Below are 26,342 nucleotides of genomic sequence, written 5' to 3'. Positions count from 1 at the left end.
GTGAGATCACGACCTGAGCCAAAACCAAGAGTCAGACGCTTAACCAACTGAACCACTGAGGTGTCCCTTTCACTTGATAGTGCTCTTTGATGCACAAAAGTTTTTAATTTTGGTGAAGTCAGATTTATCTATTTTTTAATTTGTTGCCTGTATTTTTGGTGTCATATTTAAGAAACCATTGCCAAATCCAAGGTCATAAAGATTTCTCCCTGTTTTCTTCTAAGAGGTTTATAGATTTACAACTTAAACTAGATTTTGGTGAATTTTAAGTTAATAATTATAAATGATACAAGATAAGGGTCCAACTTCATTCTTTTACATGTGGATATCCAGTTTTTCCAGCACCATTTGTTGAAGAGACTAATCTTCCCATCAAATGGTCTTGACACCCTTGTCAAAAATCAATGGACCATAATATGAGAGTTTATTTCTGGGCTCTTGATTCTATTCCATTGGTCTATTTATCTATCCTTACGCCTAGACCACACAGTGTTGATTACTGTAGATTTGCAGTAACTTTTGAAACTGAGAAGTCTGAGTCTTCCAATTTTGTTCCTTAAGCTTGTTTTCCCCTATTTGAGGTTCTTGAAATTCCATATGAATTTGAGGATGAGTTTTTACATTTCTGAAAAAAAATACCATTGAGATTTTGATAGGGGTTGCATTAAATCTGTAGCTCATTTTGGGTACTTTTGACATCTTTTTTGTGTGTGTGTGTGATCCTCACGGGTTTTAAGCACTTTATTCTAATGTACCCCACCAGTTGGGTGGCCCAGGATGTTTGTGGCCGTCACTCCAGACAGTAACACATCACAGCACACCTGCCATTGTGTCTCGCTCTCAGTGGGTACTTTTGACATCTTAAAGATATTGTCTTCTAATTCATGAACAAAAATGTCTTTTTACAGAGTGTCTGGGTGGCTCAGTCGATATAATGTCCGAATCTTGATTTCGGCTCAGGTCATGATCTCAGGGTTGTGGGATCCAGCCCCAAGTCGGCTCCATGCTCAGCATGGAGTCTGCTTGAGATTCTCTCTCTCCCTCTGCCCCTCCCCACCTGCTCCCACGTGCTCACTTGCGTGCTCTCTCTCTCAAATAAACAAGTATCTTTTTAAAAATGTCTTTTTACTTAGTTTTCAATGTTTCGGAGTTTTCAGGATACAAGTCTTATACCTACCTGGTTACTTTTATTCCTCAGTGTTTTATCCTTTTTGATTCTATTGTAAATGGAGTTATTTTCTTCATATCCATTGCAGATTGTTCTTGATAGCGTACAGAAATGCAACTGGTTTTTACAGTAGGTTTTGTATCCTACAACTTCGCTGAATTCATTAATTAGCTCTAATGTGGTTTTTTTTGTGAATTATTTAGGGTTTTCCATATATAAGATTATGTTCTCTGTGAATATAATCTTACTTCTTCCTTTCCAATTTAGATGCTCTTTTTCTTGTCTAACTGCTCTAGCTAGAACTTGAATAGAAGTGTGAAAGCACACATTCTTGTCTAGTTCCTGACCTTAGAAGAAAAGTTTTCAGTCTTTCACCCTTGAGTATTATGTTGGCTGTGGGGTTTATCATGTTGAGGAATTTCCTTCCATTCTTAGTTTATTGATTTTTTTTGAATCATGAAAAGGTGCTGGATATGGTCAAATGCTTTCTCTGCATCAAATGTAATGACCACGTAAAGTTATTTATCTTCATTCTGTGAATGTGGTGTTTTATATTGACTGTGTTTCATGTGATGAGCCCTCCTTGCATTCCCGGGATAAATCCCACTTCGTCATGGTGTATAATCCTTCAAATATGCTATTGATTCATTTTGCTATTATTTTATCAAATATTTCTTCAGCTATATTCATGAGGGATGTTGGTCTATAATTTTCTGGTAGTGTCTGTTTGGTTTCAGTATCAGGGTAATGCTGGCCTCATGAATGAGTTAGGAAGTGTTCCCTCCTATTCAATTTTTTGGAAGAATCTGAGAAAGATTGGTGTTAATTCTTTAAATGTTTAGGGGAATTCAGGGTGCCTGGGTGGCTCACTCAATTGAGCACTGGACTCTTGATTTTGGCTCAGGTCATGATCTCAAGGTCCTGGGATCGAGCCCTAGGTCAGCTCCATGCCAGGGGTGGAGCCTGCTTGGGATTCTCTCTCTCCCTCTCCCCCTGCCCACACTTACTCAAGCTCTCTCTCTCTCTCTCAAAATAAATAAATAAATAAATTTTTAAAAATGTTTAGGGGAATTCACCAGTTTAGCAATCTATCTGGTCCTTGACTGTTGTTAGGAGGTTTATCTCTTCCTCTGTCGAGGGAGAGATAGGGAACACAAGCAGGGGGAGTGGGAGAGGAAGAAGCAGGCTTCCCACTGAGCAGGGAGCCCGATGCGGGACTCGATCCCAGGACCCTGGGATCATGACCTGAGCTGAAGGCAGACGCTTAACAACTGAGCCACCCAGGCGCCCCAGGAGGTTGTTTTTTGTTGTTGTTTTTTTTTTTTATTACAGATTCAATCTTCTTATTTGTTATAGACCTAGTCAGATTTTCTCTTTCTTCTTGAGTCAGTTTTAGTAGGTTTTGTAGGAATTCCCCTTTTTCTTCTAGATTATCCAATTTATTGGCATACAGTTATTCAATTGTTCTCTCATAACCATTTTTATTTCTGTAAGGTTGTAGTAATGTCCCCTCTTTCATTTCTGATTTTAATAATTTGAGTCTTCTCTATTTCTTTCTTAGTCAACCTAGCTAAAGTTTTGTCAATATTTTACTCAAAGAAAAATGTTTTGGCTTTGTTGATTCTCTCTGTTGTTTGTCTATTCTCTGTTTCACTTATGTCTGCTCTCATTTTTACTGTTTCCTTCCTTCTGCTAAGTTTGAGTTCAGTTTACTCTTCTTTTTCTATTTCCTTAAGGTATAGGGATAGATTATGGTTTTGAGATCTTTCTTCTTTTTTAATGTAGACTTTTACTGCTATTAATTTTCCTCTTCACACTCACTGCACATGATTTTTGGCATGTTGTGCTTCATTTTAATTCATCTCTAAGTATTTTCTAATTTACCTAGTGATTTCTCCTTTGATCCATTGGTTAAGACTGTGATTTAAAGTCTACATATTTGGGGATTTTCTAAAAGTTTTCCTTTTGTTTTTGACTTCTTGTTCCATTCCATTGTGGTTGAAGAAGATACTCTGTATTATCTAAATCTTTTTTTAAAATGTTGTGGCTTGTTTTGTGGCCTAATATATGGTCTATCCCAAAGAATGTTCCATGTACACTACAGAAGAATGTGTATTCTGCTGTTGTTGGGTATGCTATAGATGTCTTCTAGGTTTAATTGGTTTATATTGTTAAGTTTTATTTCCTTATTAGTTTCTATCTTGACGTTCTATCCATTATTGAAAGTGGACTATTAAAGTTTCCAACTATTGTACAACTATTTCTCTCTTCAGTTCCATCAATGTTTGCTTCATATATTATGGGCTTCTTTACATTTGATGCATACATTTTTATAATTGTTATGTCTTCATAACAAATTGACTCTTTTATTAATAGATAATGTCCCACCCTGTCTCAAAATAGTTTTAGGAATGTCCTTTTCTGGTAGTCCCCCAAATCGGCCACTAGGAATTAATGCCAAGGAAATATTCAAGTAACCAGTAGACACTAAAATCTATTTCACAATATATAAAAGACCTTGTGGGCAATCTTGAAAAGGAAGTTTGAGTGGAAGAGATGGAAAAGGGAAAAATACTTCAAAAGCCAGTGAGTATATATATTCAATGGAATATTATGCAGCCATCAAAAGGAATGAAATCTTGCCATTTGCAATGACGTGGATGGAACTGGAGGGTATTATGCTGAGCAAAATAAGTCAATCAGAGAAAGACATGTATCATATGATCTCACTGATATGAAGAATTCTTAATCTCAGGAAGCAAACTGAGGGTTGCTGGAGTGGTGAGGGGTGGGAGGGATGGGGTGGCTGGGTGATAGACATTGGGGAGGGTATGTGCTATGGTGAGCGCTGTGAATTGTGTAAGACTGATGAATCACAGACCTGTACCTCTGAAACAAATAATACATTATATGTCAAAAAAAAAGAAAAAAGAAAAAGATAGCAGGAAGGGAAAAATGAAGGGGGAGGATATCAGAGGGGGAGACGAACCATGAGAGACTATGGATTCTGACAAACACACTGAGGGTTCTAGAGGGGAGGGGGGTGGGAGGATGGGTTAGCCTGGTGATGGGTATTAAAGAGGGCACGTTCTGCATGGAGCACTGGGTGTTATACACAAACAATGAACCATGGAACACTATATCAAAAACTAATGATGTAATGTATGGTGATTAACATAACATAAAAAAAAAAAGCGGAGGGGGGGAAAGATGGCGGAGGAATACGGGACCTATTTTAACTGGTCCCCGGAATTGAGCTGGATATCTACCAGACCACTCTGAGCACCCACGAAACCAGCCTGAGATGTAAGAAGATCTGGACCTCTACAAACAGAATATCACAGGCGGTTGGTTTGGAGGTACAAAGTGGGGAGCCCTGATTCCACAGGCAGATACTGGAGGATAAATGGCGGCGGGAGGGTACCTGGCCGTGGGGATCCTACACCACCAGTGACTGACAGACTCGCGCGCTGCGGACGGGGCACAGACTCACAGACCGGTAGTGGAGGGGAAAGACTTTAAGGCAGCCCCCAGGGCGGAAACCAGGAGCGGCGGGGTCGCGCCTGCGAACTGCAGCCCCCGGGACAGAAACCCGGAGCAGCAGGGTCGCGCGTCCGAACTGGGAGCGGCTGGCGGTTTTAGAAGCACGAAGGGCAGAGACGTGCCCCAACCTGGAGGCAGGACTGGGAGCGCTGCGGAGGGGCGCACAACCCAGGATGCTGCAGTTTATAGCAGCACGGACAGAAACGGAGATGGTGTGGCCTGGAGAGCTCACTGAAGAACAGACTGAGGTCTCTCTGCTCTGAGGCAGAGGGTTAGAAACGGTCTCTTCTGCTCTGACTCACGGAAGAGATGCGGAAAGCCGCCAGGGAAAGGCGCCAGAGAACAAAAGTCCCAAAGACAGATTCCCGCTGAGCCCATCCCCTGCCACAGGGGCGCAGGGCAACTCCGCCCGAACAGGGTTGCCTGAGGAACACCGCCGCAGGCTCCTCCCACAGAAGACAGGCTGGGAAAACAAGAGGCCAGCAACCCTAAGGTCCCAAGAAAACAGGTGCATCTTGCTTGGGTTCTCGTTAATAATTTGGACTCTATACATTCCCTCAAACACCCATCAACAGAATGACTAGGAGGAGGAGCCCCCAAAATAGAAAAAACTCAGAGATTATGACTTATGCTGCAGATTTACAAATGGCTGCAGATATAACCAAGATGTCGGTGATGGAATTCAGGCTAGCAACTGTGAAGACAATGACTAGAATGGAAAAATCAATTAATGGCAACATAGAGTCTCTCAGGGCAGAAATAAAAGGTGAATTGGCAGAACTTAAAAATGCTATCAATGAGATCCAATCCAATCTAGATAATCTAACAGCTAGGGTAACTGAGGCAGAAGAACGAATAAGCGACCTGGAAGACAATATAATAGATAAAAAGGGAAAAGAGGAGGCCAGGGAAAAACAACTCAGAATCCATGAAAATAGAAGCAGAGAAATAAGTGACACCATGAAGCGATCCAATGTCAGAATAATTGGAATCCCGGAGGGAGTGGAGAGAGAGAGAGAACTAGAAGATGTATTTGAGCAAATCATAGCTGAGAACTTCCCTAATCTGGGGAATGAAACAAACATTCCAGTCCTAGAGGCAGAGAAGACCCCTCCCAAGATCAGGAAAACAGGCCAACACCCCGGAATGTAATAGTAAAACTTGCAAATCTTAGAACCAAGGAAACCATCTTAAGAGCAGTTAGGGGGAAGAGATTCCTTACATACAGAGGGAGGAACATCAGAATAACGTCAGACCTATCCACAGAGACCTGGCAATCCAGAAAGGCCTGGCAAGACATATTCAGGGTACTAAATGAGAAGAACATGCAGCCAAGAATACTTTTTCCGGCAAGGCTGTCATTTAGAAATGGATGGAGAGATGCAGAGCTTCCACGACCGGCAGAAACTGAAAGAATATGTGACCACTAAGCCGGCCCTGCAAGAAATATTAAGGGGGTTCTATAAAAGGAGAAAGACTCCAACAGTGATATACAACAGAAATTTAAGGGACAATCTATAAAAACAAGGTCTTCACAGGCAACATGATGACAATTAATTCATATCTTTTGATAATCATTCTCAACGTGAATGGCCTAAACGCTCCCATAAAACGGCACAGGGTTGCAGTTTGGATAAAAAGACAGGACCCATCCATATGCTGCCTACAAGAGACTCATTTTGAACCTAAAGATACATCCAGACTGAAAGTGAAGGGATGGAGATCCATCTTCCATGCCAGCAGACCTCAAAAGAAAGCTGGGGTAGCAATTCTTATATCAGACAAATTAGATTTTAAACTAAAGTCTGTAATAAGAGACACAGAAGGACACTATATCATTCTTAAAGGGTCTATCCAACAAGAAGATCTAACAATTGTAAATATCTATGCCCCCAACATGGGAACAGCCATCTACATAAGCCAACTGTTAACCAAAATAAAGAGTCATATTGATAACAATACGTTAATTGTAGGAAACATCAATACTCCACTCTCAGCAATGGACAGATCATCTAAGCAGAAAATCAACAAGGAAACAAGAGCTTTGAATGACACATTGGACCAGATGGACCTCATAGATATTTACAGAACATTCCACCCTAAAACAACAGAATACTCATTCTTCTCGAGCGCACATGGAACTTTCTCCAGAATAGACCACATACTGGGTCACAAATCAGGTCTCAACTGAACCAAAAGATTGAGATTATTCCCTGCATATTCTGAGACTACAATGCTCTAAAACTGGAACTCAATCACAAGAAAAAATCTGGCAGAAATTCAAACACTTGGAAGCTAAAGACCACTCTGCTTAAGAATGTTTGGGTCAACCAAGAAATCAAAGAAGAACTTAAACAATTCATGGAAATCAATGAGAACGAAAACACATCGTCCAAAACCTATGGGATACTGCAAAGGCGGTCCTAAGGGGGAAATACATAGCCATCCAAGTCTCACTCAAAAAAATATAAAAATCCCAAATTCACCAACTAACTCTACACCTTAAAGAACTAGAGAAAAAGCAGCAAACGACGCCTAAGCCACGCATTGGAAGAGAAATAATTAAAATTAGAGCAGAAATCAATGAATTAGAAACCAGAAACACAGTAGATCAGATCAACGAAACTAGAAACTGGTTCTTTGAAAGAATTAATAAGATCGATAAACCACTGGCCAGACTTATCCAAAAGAAAAGAGAAAGGACCCAAATTAATAAAACTATGAATGAAAGGGGAGAGATCACGACTAACACCAAGGAAATAGAAACAATTTTTAGAAATTATTATCAACAACTGTATGCCAATAAACTGAGGAATCTGGATGAAATGGAGGCCTTCCTGGAAACCTATAAGCTGCCAAGACTGAAACAGGAAGAAACTGACAACCTGAATAGGCCAATAACCAGTAACGAGATTGAAGCAGTGATCAAAAACCTCCCAAAAAACAAGAGTCCAGGGCCTGATGGATTCCCTGGGGAATTACCAAACATTCAAAGAAGAAATGATACCTATTCTCCTGAAGCTGTTTCAAAAAACAGAAACAGAAGGAAAGCTTCCAAACTCATTCTATGAGGCCAGCATTACCTTAATCCCCAAACCAGGCAAAGACCCCATCAAAAAGGAGAATTTCAGACCGATATCCCTGATGAATATGGATTCCAAAATCCTCAACAAAATCCTAGCTAATAGGATCCAACAATACATTAAAAGGATCATCCACCACGACCAAGTGGGATTTATCCCCGGGATGCAAGGGTGGTTCAACATTCGCAAATCAATCAATGTGATAGAACACATTAATAAGAGGAGGGAGAAGAACCATATGGTCCTCTGAATTGATGCAGAAAAAGCATTTGACAAAATACAACATCCTTTCCTAATTAAAACTCTCCAGAGTATAGGGATAGAGGGAACATTCCTCAAGTTCATAAAATCAACCTATGAAAAACCCACAGCGAATATCATCCTCAATGCTGAAAAGCTCAAAGCCTTTCCCTTAAGATCAGGAACACGTCAAGGATGCCCACTCTCGCCACTCTTGTTCAACATAGTACTAGAAGTCCTAGCAACAGCAATCAGACAACAAAAAGAAATAAAAGGTATTCAAATTGGCAAAGAAGAAGTCAAACTCTCTTTTCGCAGATGACATGATACTTTATGTGGAAAACCCAAAAGACTCAGCCCCCAAATTACTAGAACTCATCCAGCAATTCAGTAATGTGGCAGGATACAAAATCAATGCACAGAAATCAGTTGCTTTCTTATACACGAACAACGCAACTGTAGAAAGAGAAATTAGAGAAACGATTCCATTTACAATAGCACCAAAAACCATAAGATACCTCGGAATAAACCTAACCAAAGAGGGAAAGGATCTATACTCTAGGAACTACAAAACACTCATGAAAGAAATTGAAGAAGACACAAAAAGATGGAAAAACATTTCATGCTCATGGATCAGAAGAATAAACATTGTTAAAATGTCTGTGCTACCCAGAGCAATCTATACCTTCAATGCTATCCCAATCAAAATTCCAAGGACATTTTTCAAAGTGCTGGAACAAACAATCCTAAAATTTGTATGGAATCAGAAAAGACCCCGAATCACCAAGGAAATGTTGAAAAAGAAAAAGCTGGGGGCATCACGTTGCCCAATTTCAAGCTATATTACAAAGCTGTGATCACCAAGACAGCATGGTACTGGCACAAAAACAGACATACAGACCAATGGAACAGAATAGAGAACCCAGATATGGACCCTCAACTCTATGGTCAAATAATCTTTGACAAAGCAGGAAAAAAGACAGTCTCTTCAATAAATGGTGCTGGGAAAATTGGACAGCCACATGCAGAAGAATGAAACTCGACCATTCTCTAACACCATTCACAAAGATAAACTCAAAGTGGATGAAAGACCTCAATGTGAGACAGGAATCCATCAAAATCCTAGAAGAGAACATAGGCAGTAACCTCTTTGACATCGCCCACAGCAATTTCTTTCAAGATACATCTCCAAAAGCTAGTGAAACAAAAGCAAAAATGAACTTTTGGGACTTCATCAAGATAAAAAGCTTCTGCACAGCAAAGGCAACAGTCAACAAAACAAAGAGGCAAGCCACAGAATGGGAGAAGATATTTGCAAATGACACTACAGATAAAGTGCTGGTATCCAAGATCTATAAAGAACTTCTCAAACTCAACACCCAAAAAACAAATAATCAAGTCAAAAAGTGGGCAGAAGATATGAAAAGACACTTCTCTGAAGAAGACATACAAATGGCTAACAGACACATGAAAAAATGTTCATCATCATTAGCCATCAGGGAAATTCAAATCAAAAGCACATTGAGATACCACCTTACACTAGTTAGAATGGCAAAAATGGACAGGGAAAGAAACAACAAATGTTGGAGAGGTTGTGGAGAAAGGGGAACCCTCTTACACTGTTGGTGGGAATGCAAGTTGGTACAGCCACTTTGGAAAACAGTGTAGAGATTCCTCAAAAATTTACAAATAGAGCTACCCTATGACCCAGCAATTGCACTCCTGGGTATTTACCCCAAAGACACAGATGTAGTGAAAAGAAGGGCCATATGCACCCCAATGTTCACAGCAGCAATGTCTGCAATAGCCAAACTGTGGAAAGAGCCGAGATGCCCTTCAACAGGTGAATGGATAAAGAAGATGTGGTCCATATATACAATGGAATATTACTCAGCCATCAGAAAGGATGAATACCCAACTTTTACATCAACATGGATGGGACTGGAGGAGATTATGCTAAGTGAAATAAGTCAAGCAGAGAAAGTCAATTATCATATGGTTTCACTTATTTGTGGAACATAAGGAATAGCATGGAGGACATTAGGAGAAGGAAGGGAAAAATGGGGGGGGGAATTGGAGGGAGAGATGAACCATGAGAGACTATGGACTCTGAGAAACAAACAGGGTTTTAGAGGGGAGGGGGGAGGGGGGATTGGTTAGCCCGGTGATGGGTATTAAGGAAGGCACGTACTGCATGGAGCACTGGGTGTTATACGAAAACAATGGATCGTGGATCACCACATCAAAAACCAATGATGTACTGTATGGTGACTAACATAACATAATAAAATTAAAAAAAAAAAAAAAGCCAGTGAGCTAGTAAGAAGCTTAGAGTAGGTGAAACCAGGAAAACTCATCATTAGTATGATGAAGAAATTTAAGATCAATGACGTCTTCCAGCCCTTTTGAAAGTTGCTTGTGTTACTGCCAAGTAATCACCTTCTCAGTAACCCTCCTTTCTAAACTCTTGTACACATTTTGATAAATTCCAAAATGCTTAGTATGTGTGGTTTTGTTGGGGGGGGTAGTTAAGGAAGACTTTTGCATCAGGGAGGATGGATATGGTGCAAGTAAGAGTTAGCAAATGAAGATAGAGAATTCTGAAGACCATTATATCCCTGAGAATGTACACATCTCTGGAACTAGGAGAGATTTGAAGGATTCTAGACTCTCAAAAGCCATGTAATTGATGTAAGTTTGAGACAGTTTTGCCATATCTTCCCTGTTAATCAGGAAAATCTCATAAGCTGGTATTTGGGTTAAAAAATAAAATATTTTTCATTCTACTAAAGAAAAAATTTTAAATGGTATACATGTTTCCAGATGTTTTCTTTAGACAGTAGTAATGCTACTGGTTGCTTCCTTTCTTATCTTTGCTTTTGTATTTCCTGATTCTTGTTAATAATGCACATGTACAATAAAACTACTTTTCAAATACTATTTTTAATTGACATAAAAAGAAAAAATTTTTAATCTTGCAAACAAACACAACTTCCCTGGTCGACCCATTTAAATAATCAAATAATTTGCTCTCCTAACTTCTCAACTCAATAGAGCATGGTGGGTGAGTTATCCAGAAATACATTACACTCCTGTCCTTTTATAAGTAGTACATTAAAACAAATTGTACTTTTAAAAGTCCCAGTGGATGTTTTCCTAAGAAACATCATGTTCTTTATTCATCCCATCTTGCTCATGAGAACACCTACTGTTTAGCCCTAGGAGGATTTGGGGAAAGGAAGACTCTCTATGGAATCAGTCTAGGAGATCAGACTCATAGACTCTCTGGCAGCAGGGGACAGAAAAGACATACACATACACACACACACACACACACACACAAGCACACACACATTACTAAAGTGGGAGTATAGAGATACCACTTTTTCCAAGATGCAGTCTTAATGTTATCTGTGGAAAAGAATGTGAGTTTTCTAATCAAGGAATTGGTGAAACATAGTGCATATTAGATACAGAATGTTCTCTCCATTGCACAGGCAATACATTTTGTTAATATAAATAAACTCTTTAGGGGCACCTGGATGGCTCAGTTGGTTGAACGACCAACTCTTGGTTTCCGCTCAGGTCATGATCTTAGAGTAGTGGGATTGAGCCCCAAGCCGGGCTCCATACTCAGTGAGGAATATCCTTGAGGATTCTCTCTATTCCTCTCCCTCTGCCCCTCCCCCCACTCGCACATGCTCTCTCTCTCTAATAAATAAAAAAAAATCTTTTAAAAAAATAAACTCATTGTCAAAATTCAAAGATCAATTTATTAGCCACACTGTTTATACTCCTCTATATATCGAGAAAAGAGTCCATGATCTATTTCAATAGCTCTCTAGCCAGTAACTAGGACTCCTTTGTTCTTCTTTCAGTCCTTTAATTCCTTGGGTACACCACAACCCTGCATTAATGCAATTATTTGTTGTGTACATTTCTAAATTTAGATAGACAAGTGTTGCTAGTGGCATTACACAAAAATATACATTGATACCACTATAAATTCATGGTGATCACTCTGAATTAGTTCATCCACACTGTCCCGATGCTACTGTATTGAACTGCTTACAGCCAGGGCCTGAGTGAGAGGTTAAGTTAAGGGATGAGCTTAGAGATGGTATAGAGTTGGTATAATCTCCAAAAGCTTGTTCTGTAGATATCAGTGCCCTGGTTGGGATCTAAAATGAATTTCCTGATTCAAAATGATTTGTTGATTGGTCTTAGACATGAAAGTGACTGAAAGCAATTCAAAGGAAAGTGTGTTATCTTTCAAAAAGAGATAATATGCCATAGAAATCAAAGCCTGGGTAACAAAATCATTTGTATAGTTTTCTAAACCTACACTAATAGGAAATGTGCTGCTAAAGTAGCACATCCCCCAGAAGAATTCTCCCCCAACCTCTTCCAAGAAAAATGGCCACTGAGATTAATGGACAAGAGACATCTTCCCAGACAGCAGAACAGAAAGAATACAAACTAAAGAATTCTCTACACTGACAGGAAAGAAATCCTTGCTGTTGTCCATCAGGATGATGCTACATATGCTATGTTATCTCTGTCTTTTCTCCTCCTTGCTGATTCTAAATGAAATTGTATTTTAGTTATCCTATTATTCCCCTATCATTGTATATTGCTTGTCTGTCTGTGAATAATTAAACTTATCTAGGATGTGGGGATGAAAATCAGCTACCATTTGGATGGACTGAAGTGATAGACACAACGCCCAGAGATCCTAGACTTAGATGAACGCACTAAATGGAACAGCCTTCATTATTTATATTACTTTATTCATACTTAGAAGTGAACACATGTCTACCCTGGTCTAGCAGGGCAGACAGCCAAAGTAGAGAAAGCCAGATTACTCTCACCAGTAGTCTACAGCCTACAGAGGGCATCAGATAGGATGAGATAGAACACGCTGTGTCTCCTAATTCCATGTGGGGGTAAAGTGGGTAACCTCAAATTTCCTGTGCCTGCCCACATGGTGCAAAGTCCACAGTTCAGACATTTGGGAACACACTTCACATCATACCATCTGTTCTAGTTTGGTGCATAAGAATCCAAGTCTCTGAGGAAGGTGACATGGTGTGCAACTCACTGGACAAAGAGCTTTGGCTGCCACCTCCTTTGGGAAGCCTGGCCATGAAGCTCCTCCTGATCATTGCAATTCTGCTGTTACAGAAGTCCAAAGGTAATCCAGAGCTTTCCAGGGGCTCGCTCAAGCCAACAATGGGATAGAGTATTTCCAAGAACAAAGGGAATTTTGTAATTCATGGTAGTAGGAGATAGGGCCCCTTGGGATGCCTGAAGTCTACCCAATGTCACCAGAAATTTCCTCTTCCTGATGCCTTCTACCACGGTACTGTTTTGTTTTTTTTTTTAAACCATGGTACTGTTCTTAAAAAGAAGTATTTACAGAGTTGAAAAGCGGCCATAATTTTCCTCTGGGAAGGTCTCATTATAGAAAGGAATGGGCCCAATATCTAGGAATGCCTTTATTTTTTTTGGATACAGTTTTTATTGACACCCAGCCATATTTTCTTCCACTCCAATATATATTTTAGTCTACAGAGTGTGAATAGTGAAAGAAGCACCAACTTTGGAGTCAGGTTTGAGAAATATGCTTTCAATGTCTACTAGTTTGTCAACCTCAGATAAATGGTAAAGACTCTCTGAGCCTCAGAGTCCTCATTTGTAGAGGTAATGATACATGGATCCTGGTGGCTTTATTAAATAACATTTGTAAAACATCTAGCATAAGGCTTGGCACATACTAAGAACTTAAAAATTAGTTTTCCTTCCTCTTTCAAAAGCAGATCTATCATATTTGACTCTTCTTCTAGGATTAGTAATGGTCTGTCCCTGGCCCCTCAAAGTCCTAAGAATCAAAGGAGTTCTAGAATCTGGGGTGGGAGGCAGCATCTTTGCTGGCCTCAGCAAACAAGACCGGATGCTCTTGGTGGAGTCCATTGAGGGTCTATCTCAGGGGATTGTGCAAGCCCAGAAGCCAAAATCTGAACATCTTAACTCTGTAGATCACTGAAAGTATTTAGGATCACTAAAGGAAAGAATATATATCAAGGTGAGCAAAGTTCTGGGACTGAACATTGGAGAACTTCTTGCCTCTAGAGGTGGAAGGAGAATGAGGACTCATAGAGGGGTAAAACAAGTCCAAGATTATTGTGATGACATAGAAGCCAAAGGAAGATATGCAGTGGCAAAAATGTGCAATGCTGCGAATTAATAGGAGAGGAAGATTATTGAGAGAAAAAATACCTGACTAGACAATAAGACAGTCATTCTTGACCATGGTAGTGAGTATGAACCCAAGAGTATAATCTGACTCAGATATAAATACATAGGAACAAATTGTTATTCTCTGGGCACTAGAGGTGCGGCAGTGGTAAAGAAGTAGTGCCCGGGGAGCATTCAAATGGAGACAGATGTGCTGAGGTTCCCAGATGGAGTATATAGTTCCATAGCCTGAAATCAAAGATTCAGTTCCTTTATTTTCCCAAGCAAGATCTGATGCTCTTGGAGGAATCCACCAGATGTTAGATGGAAGCCCAAAACCCAGGAGGAAATAAATATGAGTGATCAGTTAGACATAAACACTGAGGTTTACCTTCTTGGAGCATCCTCCATAGGATTTTATGAGTATATGCCTGTGGATCTCCCATACACGTAACCCCCATAAACATCGTCTGTCTTCCCCATTACCAAAGTTGCCTTTTAGTCTCAAACACTGATCTTGGCCTATTGTTCTTTATATGCACAGTAACTGAACAACTTAAGAGATGCTGGGGTGAATATATACATGGATATTGCAGGAAAATATGCAGAATAAGTGAAATACGTCAAGTACTATGTGAAAATGGGAGATATTGTTGCCTCAATATCATGGAATTGGAAGCACGTAGAAAAATTACAAAGCCACCTCCTCCAAAGCCAAGGACATATGCAATGACTTTCCCTCAAGATGAGGATATACCTATAGAAAATTATTCAAGACCCAAGGCAAATTCTACATAAATCAAGTATAATTTTCTTTTCCTTTATTTCTCACCCTATTCCAATAAAGTAAGATGAAGAAGTCCACATCTTCTCCCTTCTGATTCCTTGACCTCCAGAATGACCTTACAGCAGATTTTAATAAAGCTCATTGCCAGTTTTCTGACTTGTTTGTTCTTTAAGAGATTGAACACTCAATACACCAAATGATGAATTGATAAGGACAACTCAGAACCTCCCCCTTGGAAAGGGGATATAATCAGCACACTAAAAATCTATAACATGGAAGACTGGAACAAGAAACTCAGGAAAGTTGTCATGGAATTCAGGAGAGGGAAAGTTGAAACCAAGTATTCTGGGAAAATCACGAGTGAGTTTAAGATTATAGTGGTGCCTTCTGAAATGTGTTAGGATTTCAACTAGTGAGTGTTTGTGAGAAGGCAATCTGCATGAACAGAATAAAATCAACAAATGGAAAGAAACTGTAACAAACAGGACATTTCAGGAGAATATACATGAACTTTGTCTGGTTGATGAATAGGGTTCCCAAAGATGAGCTATGGGGAAATCTAATTTCTTTAGTTTCTGTGTTAAAGCAGTGAGCTGGAAAGATAGAATTCCACTATTTTGGAGCTCGCTATATAAGGTAGAGGTAGAAATAAACATGTAACTCCAAGACAGAAGTTTTTAGTTGTTCCTTTGTTGTTCATGTTTTATATGTCACCACTAGTAATGGATCCTTTGGGTGATTGGGGCTCTTTGGAGTTTGGAGGAAATGTAAAGGACTTAGGAATTGGTTTCTTTTCTTCTTTTTTTTAAATTTTATTATGTTATGTTAATCACCATACATTACATCATTAGTTTTTGATGTAGTGTTCCATGATTCATTGTTTGCGTATAACACCCAGTGCTCCATTCAATACATGCCCTCTTTAATACCCATCATCAGGCTAACCCATCCCCCCACGCTTCTCCCCTCTAGAACCCTCAATTTGCTTCTCAGAGTCCACAGTTTCTCATGGTTCGTCTCCCCCTGCGATATCCCTCCCTTCATTTTTCCCTTCCTGCTATCTTCTTTTTTTTTTTTTTAACATATAATGTATTATTTGTTTCAGAGGTACAGGTCTGTGATTCATCAGTCTTACACAATTCACAGTGCTCACCATAGCACACACTCTCCCCAATGTCTATCACCCAGCCACCCCATCCCTCCCACCCCCCACCACTCCAGCAACCCCCAGTTTGTTTCCTGAGATTAAGAAATCCTCATATCAGTGAGATCATATGATACATGTCTTTCTCTGATTGACTTATTTCGCTTAGCATGATACCCTCTAGTTCCATCCATGTCGTTGCAAATGGCAAGATTTCAGTTTTTTGATGGCTGCATAATATTCCATTTTATATATATACCACATCTTCTTTATCCATTCAACTGTTGATGGACATCTAGGCCCTTTCCATAGCTTGGCTATTGTGGACATTGCTGCTATAAACATTGGGGTGCACATACCCCTTCGGATCACTACATTTGTATCTTTGGGGTAAATACCCAGGAGTGCAATTGCTGGGTCATAGGGTAGCTCTATTCTCAACTTTTTGAGGAACCTCCATACTGTGTTCCAGAGTGGCTGCACCAGCTTGCATTCCCACTAATAGTGTAGGAGGGTTCCCCTTTCTCTGCATCCTCGCCAACATCTGTCATTTCCTGACTTGTTAATTTTAGCCATTCTGACTGGCGTGAGGTGGTATCTCACTGAGGTTTTGATTTGTATTTCCCTGATGCCGAGTGATGTTGAGCACTTTTTCATGTGTCTGTTGGCCGTTTGGAAGACATTGTTTATTTATATCTCTTCTCTTTTTTTCTTGGTAAGTCTATTTACTTGTTACTTGATTAATCTTTAAAAAAACAAATTTTCTTTGTTAATTTTTAGTCTAGTTTCCATTTCTTTAATATCTTCATTAATGCTTTTATTTCCACTTGTTTTTCAAACAACTTTACATGCCATAAAAGTCACTGTTTTAGGTGTATAATGTCTTATTTCTACTTTTTTGGTTTTAATATGCTCTTCTTTTTCTAACGTTAGGTGATGTTTATCTCACTGTTTATGTTTTTAGCCTTTCTTCATTTCAAATATGAGTATTTTAAAGCTATAAATTTCCTTCTATACACAGCTTTAGCAGTGTTCCACAAATTTTTGGCATATAGTACGTTCATTATTATGTTATGAACCTTCTCACTTTTCTTAGATAAGTACATAAATAGAATCTCGATGATATGAAGACAATGAAGGCAAATGGGTACCATGTAATTTTCTCAATTAGTTATAGTTACACATATAGTAAGATTACTTTGATGATATATAAATCAAATCAAACAACACAACTTGAAAACAAGCAAAAATATCCTACACAAAAACTTTTACACTCTTGTCCCTCATACAGTTTGTTCTCAATACTATCCTCTGTCTTGCCATGAGATTTTTTTATGGCTTAAAACTGACATTTACTTTTCCTTTATATTGACCTATGTTATGTTCTTCTAGTCCTGGCTCTCTTAGATCAGTAAATTTTTAAAAAATATTTTTTGATTTACAAAAGTTTGCCAATTATCATCATCATTTATTAATTTATCATTAAATATCACCATCATTCCAAAAGTTAAATTTTATCATCAAGTAATATGTACATATGACATAGTAGGGGAAAAGGACAGATTTTTAACTAAATTCATTCAGATTTCTTAAAATCTCATTGCATTATTACAGTTTTTCCCATTTTATTACAGACTGGCTCAAACTATATTATGAACTACATTGGGACCCACCAATCCACTTAAGAATTCAGTTCTCTAGTTTTTAAATTCTTAAAATCAAAATGTATATAATTACTGGTACTCAGTGGGCAGTAGTCTCCTGGGATGTATCCATTCCATTCCATCATGCTTTTTCTTCTATAACCACTCTGAATTTAAATGTCCTTTCAGTTATTTTTTGTTCTGTAGTTAGGTGGGGAAGGTGTCTGCTTACTTGTCTCCTTAATAAATAATGTATATTGCATTCTTAATGGTTAGTGGTTTTGTCATTTTTTATCTGCTTGTGACAGATGGACTCGTGGTCTTTTCTTGAACTCTGATAATAGTGATATCCAATGCCCCATCTAAAGACCATAACGTCAAATACACTCAACAGTTTTTGAATCATATTCATATTTTTATGAGGTCCATACTCCCCTAATTGTTTAATATCCAAAATATATAAGGAAATCATACAACTCAATAGGAGAAATTCAAACAACCCAATTTTAAAATGTGCAAAATACTTGGATGCACATTTTTCCAAAGATATACAAATGGCCAACATATACAAGAAAAGGTGCTAAACATCACTCATTATCAGGGAAATGCAAAGCAAAACTATAATGAGATCTCATTTCACTCCTCTAAGAATGGCTACCATCAAAAAGATAAGAGATATCAAGTGCTAGCAAGGATATGGTGAAAAGAACCCTTGTGTAACTGTTGGTGGAGAGGCAAATTGGCATAGCCACTATGGAAAACAGTGTGGAAGGCTACTATTATGGAAGGTTGCTCAAAAAATTAAAAATAGGGACAGATGGTAGCTACACTTGTGGTGAACATAGTATAATGTATAAACTTGTCAAATCACTAAGCTGTACATCTGAAACTAATGTAACATTGTGTGTCAACTATACTCAAAAAAAGTTAGGTGAATAAACCTAATAAAATATTATATATTATTATAAAAATAATAAAATAAAATTTAAATTAAAATAAGAACTACCATACGATCTAGCAATCCCACCTCTGGGTATATATCCAAAGGAAATTATAAAACTATCTTAAAAAGACATCTGCACTCCCACATTCATTGAAGCATTATTTACAATAGCCAAGACATGCAAACAACCTAAGTATCTGTCAATGGATGAATGAATAAAGAAAATGTGATATAAATATAAATATAGATACACACACACACACACACACACAATGGAATATTATTCAGCCTTAAAAAATAAGGAAATCCTGCCTTTTACAACAAAACAGAGGCCTCGAGGGAGTTATGCTAAGTGAAATAATTCACAGAAAAAGACAAATACCATATGATCTTATTTATATGTAGAAACTGAAAAAGCCAAACTCAGTTACACTCACAGTTACAGAGAGGAGAATGGTAGTTGCCAGGAGCTGGAGGGAATGGGGAGATGCTGGGTACAAACTTTCAGTTATAAGATGAATAAGCTCAGGGTGCCTGGGTGGCTCAGTCAGTTAAGCATCTGCCGTAGGCTCAGGTCATGATCTCAGGGTCCTGGAATCGAGCCCTGCATCGGGCTCCCCGCTCAGCGGCAAGGCTACTTCTCCCTCTGCCTCTGTGATCTCTCTTGCTTTCACTCTCTCTCAAATAAATAAATAAAATCTTTTAAAAAATGAATAAGCTCTGGGGATGTAATGTAACATACACCATGGTGACTACAGTCAATAATACTGTGTTACATACTTGAAAATTGCTAAGAGGGTAGATCATAAATGTTCTCACCACAAAAAATAATAATAATAATTATGTGAGGTGATAGATGTGTTAACTAACCTTATTGTGGTAATCCTTTTGTAATATATACATGTATCATATCATCACACTGTACACCTCAAGCTTACACAATGTTACCTGTCAATTCTATCTTAATAACACTGAGGAAAAAGACACACTTGGCAGTAGGAGGTACCTGAAGAGCATCTCAAAGAACCACACATGTACCCCGTAAACAAGCTAGGATTTGAACACCTGCCACACAAAAGACAATTATCTCACAGAGCAAGAGCATGGTGCAGTGTTGCCCAGTCACATAAAGAGAGTTGTACTCTCTGCCTCTCCTCTCCCCAGTGACAGTAATCCATGGAAGATGGAGTAGAATAGGGTAGGGGGAGTCCCTGGCATAGTTGATATCCAGAGTGGGTCACTTTTTCTTGCCATACAACAAAATCTGTCTATAATAATTGTGTAAAATTAGTAATAATTTCCTTAATTTATTTTTTAATTTTAAAATAAGACCTAAAAGAAGAATAAACTTCAATTTTAAAGATACAATTCAAATCCAGAAAAATATTTCATATATGTATTGAAATTGGTACTAACAAAAATATTACAACTTGCATTCTCTTTCACCGTTTGGATAGTTAAACACAAATTTGATCACAGAGAGTGACAGAACTGAATTAACTAACTCTAGTGCTATTCCTTCACCTTTACAATCACTCTGGTATCATCGTTGAGTTCAAATCCACTATTTAAACACAGAAATACATAGTACTTGAGGGTTTGGAAACATGAATGGAACCTGAAGCAAGCTGAATCATGATGAACTGATTTTTAAAATAAATACATGTATCTGAATCCACATACATCGATGCAGACTGTAAAACTTGGAATTCTTCATTTAACCTCCCTGTAGAATACAATGTATATTAAAGCATAAATAATAAAAAAGTGCCAATTTGGTGTGTACATATTATTGTTAAAACATATACATTATTTAGAAAACAGTCTGAGGACTGACATTACCAGACATATAGATTTACTATAGAGCTATGGTAATCAAGACAGTGTGGTATTGTTAAAAAAAAATAGAAAAGCAGATCAATGGAACAGAATGGAGAGCCCAGAAACAGACCTACATAAATATAGTCAACTGATCTTTGACAAAGGAGGGAAATCAATTCAATGGAGAAAAGATAGTTTCTTCAACAAATAGTGCTGGAACAACTGGACATCCAGACGCAAAGAAAGAAAAATGAAGAAACAGAGCTTGTGGGTAGATAGCAGGACAAAGGATGATGTTGGAGACATGGGCAGAGACCAACAGACTAATAGGGCAGAGGCTAATAGACCCATTTTAATCTTTAACTGAAGAGGAATAGGAAGCCATTAAGTATTTTAAGCAGGGAATGATGTGGTCAGGTCTGCACTTTTTTAATAGCTCTGTAACTGAGTACATGAAATGCATTGAAACTGGGAGTAGACACGGAGAGAATAGATAAAAGGTATTACAATGGGCCAGGAGAGAGAGGTGGTTTGGACCAAAGTCAAGACAGCAAAGATGGCAAAGTGGATAGATTTGAGAGGTATTTAGTAGCTACAATTTATAGTAGTTGATTATTCATTGGACATGGTGGTAATGTCATTTCCTGAAGGATAATAGGTGTCCTTGTGTTATCTCATTATCACAACAGCTGCCAATTTAAACCCCTTAAATGAATTCTGGAAGCCATGGATTGAACCAGTGGTACCGTTTTAACAATTATGGCACATAGAGTTGATAAGTGAAGCTCAGTGAGATCCTGACAATACACCAAGCTGACAGCAGGATCCTACATTCAATGTATACAGTAAGTGTTGAAATAATATACAAATCTTCCTCTATTTAAGTGACTATAGATGGTGCTGATCCTGCTTCCTTCAACACAGTCACCCAAGTCACCTATAGTCAACTGACCTTGCTACAATTGCATGCCCCAATTCACTCTCTCCCTCACTTAAGCCCACTCTTAGAGGGAAAGGAGACTTCTCTCCTGTCTTCTCTATGCCTGGGAATCAGGGTTGAGATGGCTCTGAACCTGAGACATTGCCAAAAAAATACCGATTTTTTTCCTTGAACTGTAACCCAAGAGCAGCGTCTCCCTTGTTTCTTCGAAAAGCAAGCACTGTAGGTTGTAGTGCAGGGTCTCCTCACAATACACCTGTACCCCTTCTAGTGGCATCTCTAAGGCTAGGCCAATTACTCGGATTCTGTCCCTGAAAATTTACTCTAGCTCCAGCCACATTTAAGGAAGAGGTTCTCTGCTGAATCTCAAAACTGGTGCAATGGACAACTGTCAGATAATTGGCTTCTCAACACTGTTTTTTTTTTTTAAGATTTTATTTATTTATTTGACAGAGAGAGAGACACAGCGAGAGGGAACACAAGCAAGGGGAGTGGGAGAGGGAGAAGCACGCTTCCCGCCAAGCAGGGAGCCCAATGTGGGGCTTGATCCCAGGACCCTGGGATCACGACCCGAGCTGAAGGCAGACGCTTAATTGATTGAGCCACCCAGGCGCCCCTCAACACTTTTTCAACACGATTCTTATTTTGGTTGTAGGAATGAGTCTGGACAATCCAAAGTTGCTGCCAGGATGCAGGCATGTGACCTGGGCTATTTATTATCAATAATGGTGCTATGAACATTCATGTACAAGTCTTTGGAAGTATGTTTTCATTTCTCTTGCATATATACCTAGAAGTGCAACTGTCAGATCAAACTATAGTGAATCTATGTTTAACATTTGAGGAATTGCCAGATTGTTTTCCAATATAGCTGCACCATTTTTATATCCGCACTAGCAGGGTATGAGGGTTCCAAGTTCTCTACATCCAAGCTAAAACTTGTTATTATCTGCCCTTCTGATTATGGCTATCCTAATGAGTATGAAATGATATTATCATTATGGTTTTGACTTGCATTTATCTGATGACTAGTGATGTTGCACATTTTTCTCATGTGTTTACAGGTCATTTGTATATCTTCTTTGGAGAAATGTCTATCAGTTCTTTTGTCTTTTTTTTTTTTTTTTTTTGCTTTTCATGTAGTATACATATTTTATTAGTTTGTACTAAAACATTCTCATATTATAAAAGTAATTTAGTGGAAGAATCCTTCTTTTGACTCTTAAATCATCTAAAATAACACAAACAGAACCAAACGTTTTTTAAATCTTCATTTGGATAACAAAAAAAGACACATTAAACAACAAAAAAATTTTCCTTTCTTACAAGTGACACTGAAGGGGACCTAATTCAGTTTTCTTATTAAAAGCCTCCAAAGACAAAAGCAACTTACAATCTAATGAAAATGAATACTACTCAGCCATCAGAAAGAATGAATACTTACCATTTACATCTACATGGGTGGAACTGGAGGGCATTATGCTGAGCGAAATAAGTCAATCAGAAAAAGACAATTATCATATGGTTTCACTCCTATGTGGAATATAAGAAACAGCACAGAAGATCATAGGGGAAGGGAGGGAAAACTGAATGGGAAGTTATCAGAGAGGGAGAAAAACCATAAGAGACTCTTAACTATAGGAAACAAACTGAGGGTTGCTGGAGGGGAGGTGGGGGAGGTGGGGTAACTGGGTGATGGAAATTAAGGAGGGCACATGATGTGATGAACACGGGGTGTTATACACAACTGATAAATTATTGAACTCTATAGCTGAAATTAAAAAAATAAAAATTTAAAAAATAATAAAAATTTTAAAAAAATAAAATGAATAAACAGTTTGTTTCCTAAACTACTGGTCTCCAGCACCATTTTCTATTTTCTGTTGTTTCAGTGCAGGTTCTTCTTTGTTTCTTCTCTTGCTCATTTTCCTTATCCAGCTGCACCATTTTTATCCCCTTTATAATCACGATCACATTTCATTTTCTTGCCCTGAAACTGAACTTTTCCTTTACCCATCCTAGGCAGTTTTATTTCCCTTTCTTTTTCCTTTAAATCTGAGACCTTTAGACTTCCTTTTGTTTAGGGATTCTTGTTGATTTATGACTTTTTTCAATGCTTCTTGTTCCATGTTGTCCTTTAGTACTTCCCAGGTCACTTTTTTTTTTTTAAGATTTTATTTATTTACTTGACAGAGAGAGAGGGAGCACAAGCAGGCAGAGGGAGAGGGAGAAGCAGGCTCCCCACTGAGGAGAGAGCCCAACGTGGGGCTTGATCCCAGGACCCCGGGATCATGACCTGAGCCTAAGGCAGACACAACCAACTGAGCCACCCAGGCACCCCTCCCTCTTCCTCTTTTGCTTCTGTTTCTTCTCCTTCCAAAGTAGTCTTCCTTGAAAAGTATTATCAGGTCCCTGTCTTCTGGCCAGAAGTCTCAACAAACTTCTTAGATTCAATACTATCAAACACAGCACATACTGATCCCTTAAATATTCTGTGCAATGCTCTTTCCATCTGAATATCTAGTATTTGACCTTTATCTCTTACCACTCTTTTATGTCATCAAGCATTGTATCAGTTGAGAAGGTTTTAATATAAACAGATCTTTTTAAAAAAAAGATTATTTATTTATTTATTTGACAGAAAGAATGAGGAGAGGGCATGAGAGGGGGGAGGGTCAGAGGGAAAAGCAGACTCCTTGCCAAGCAGGGAGCCCGATGTGGGACTCGATCCCAGGATTCCAGGATCATGACCTGAGCCGAAGGCAGTCAATTAACCAACTGAGCCACCCAGGCACCTCAGATCTTTTTTTTTTTACATCATTTTTATACTCATCAGTTACTTCAGGGTGAGGTTTGCTTGGAGATCTTCTGATTTTAGTTTTAGCTTCATTTATGTCCATGAGTCTTGCCTTTGATTTGCTCAATGCTTCTGCTATTACATTAAAGTTAGATAGATAGATGAATTTTATCATTATCTTTAAAGGTAACCAACCCTTATCCAGTTCGATCTGTGCCTTTAAAGTTTTATCATGTGGCAAATTGAAGTCACCAAAATCATACTCAATTTGATGACAGTTTGGCCTCCAGAGCAGACATTTTTTTCATTATCACCATTTTCATCCATTGTGGCTCTCTTTAAGGTCCCAGTCCACAGAGCCACAATCACTAACAGTGACAGCAGACTGCAATGTATTGACTTCCCAGCACTACCAGCTGGCCTAATGTGCATAAAGGTAAGGGCTATTTTCTGTCCATTTTTTAATTGGGCTTTCTTTTTATTATTGAGTTGCAATAGTTCTTTATATATTCTAGATACAAGCCCCTTATTACATATATGATTTGCAAAAATTTTCTCCCATTCTGTGGATTACCTTTACACTTTCTTCATGATGTCCTTTGAAGCCCCAAAGTTTTTAATTTGGGTAATGTCTAATATTCACTGTATACTTTTTAACTTTTTAAAATAAAAATAGACTTTGTACAAACTCTGGGGGGATATTCTGTCTGTCTGCAAGTCATTAGTTGCATGTTACTTAAAATAGGCTTTTTCAGGGAGGGAGGGAGCTTTCCCATCATGGCATGCTTGCCATGCCACTATTCTTAACCAAAGAATACAGATACATCGCTAAATTTATATTTTACTACTTTAAACTGGTTAACTATATTTTACTTTCACTATACATTGTAATTTCTTTTAATTTGTAGAAGTTACAAATAATTGCCTTCCAACTTTTACCAGGTTGAAAGACAGGAAAAAAGAATGCTGAAAGATAGCTATCCTATCATTTCTGTGCTTCCATTTTGCCATAAGATAGGGATTTCAGATGTGCCTAAGTCTTACGTGACCTGATTCTTGGACTCGGGAAATATTATTTAATGGCATCTAGGCTTTTTATATTTATCTGACGTGCACTATTTGGGAGGGGTTATTTAATGATAATATCTGAATTATTACCCTCTATAATTATTTTCCACTAGTTTGATTGCGTTTTCTAATAATATTTATTGGCCATTTTTAAAAAGTTTGAAAAGTACCAAACTGGGGTAATGAGTATCTACATATTCCCAAGGGCCATTGAGTAATCGAAGCTAACTTAGAACTTATCTGTGAATACAAAATATCATCATAAAGTTGCTTTGAACATGGCTTCTCTTAAGTACTTGGGTATCTCTAAAACTAGTTGTTGAAGTGGATCAGAATTGCTGTCACTGTCATTATCCTAGTCTTTACTAATTAAGTATTACTAATGAACAAACCCTCTATTTGTACCTCTGTGCCTGAAAACTTGCCTTACATATAATTTTCATGTCTTAGATATGAGGTCATAGGAAACATACACCCACTCAAGCCCACTTTAGGAAAGGAGGACCTATTATAAGAAATGTTAGTAATTACATGAGGCCTAAGGGACTAGAACCAGTAACTAGAAATCTCTCTCCCTCTCTCCCTCTCTCTCTCTCCCTCCCTCCCGCCTTCCCTCCCTCACTCCTTCTCTCTTTCCCTCCATCTTTTCCTATTCATCGGTTTACCAGGATCCAACTTGGATATCCAAAGAAGTTAAATCTCTACATACACATTTGTCATCCACCCTGGTCCAATTACTTGTAGCCAAAATAATGTTTTCCGGCCTTCTACTCTCTTGCTGGGGCCCACTGAAATAGGTTCCCTGAGAAAGGCTGAGCAAATTTTCTAAGAAGGTGTGAATTTTGGATATGAAATGACTAATATCTCCAGCACCTTTCATGATCATTATCAAAGACCCCCAAAGAGATGGGTGGTCCCAACTGTTGGG

The 26,342-nt window shown here is 38.4% G+C and overlaps 1 protein-coding gene and 1 pseudogene across 1 annotated transcript; one reads left to right on the top strand and one right to left on the bottom strand.

Moving 5' to 3' along the window:
- Positions 1-12,059: 12,059 nt before the first annotated feature.
- DEFB127 (defensin beta 127) lies at positions 12,060-15,069 on the top strand. The gene is made up of 2 exons (XM_032419395.1): positions 12,060-13,228; positions 14,816-15,069. The coding sequence occupies exons 1-2, from the start codon at positions 13,120-13,122 to the stop codon at positions 15,067-15,069; spliced, it is 363 nt and encodes a 120-aa protein (XP_032275286.1). The 5' UTR covers positions 12,060-13,119.
- Positions 15,070-23,479: 8,410 nt separating this feature from the next.
- LOC116641936 lies at positions 23,480-24,673 on the bottom strand (annotated as a pseudogene).
- Positions 24,674-26,342: the final 1,669 nt, after the last annotated feature.

The sequence above is a fragment of the Phoca vitulina genome, unplaced genomic scaffold (genome assembly GCF_004348235.1).
Source record: "Phoca vitulina isolate PV1807 unplaced genomic scaffold, GSC_HSeal_1.0 scaffold22, whole genome shotgun sequence".
Lineage (NCBI taxonomy): Eukaryota > Metazoa > Chordata > Mammalia > Carnivora > Phocidae > Phoca > Phoca vitulina.
Note: the sequence above shows the minus strand (reverse complement) of the source record. Positions and strands in the feature narration are given on the sequence as shown.

Bases quoted from the DNA above. Each gene is read 5' to 3' on its own strand.
- DEFB127 (XM_032419395.1), top strand. From the start codon at position 13,120: ATGGTGTGCAACTCACTGGACAAAGAGCTTTGGCTGCCACCTCCTTTG. The intron at 13,229-14,815 runs GTAATCCAGAGC...TTATATGCACAG, and splicing joins GCTGTTACAGAAGTCCAAAG to TAACTGAACAACTTAAGAGA.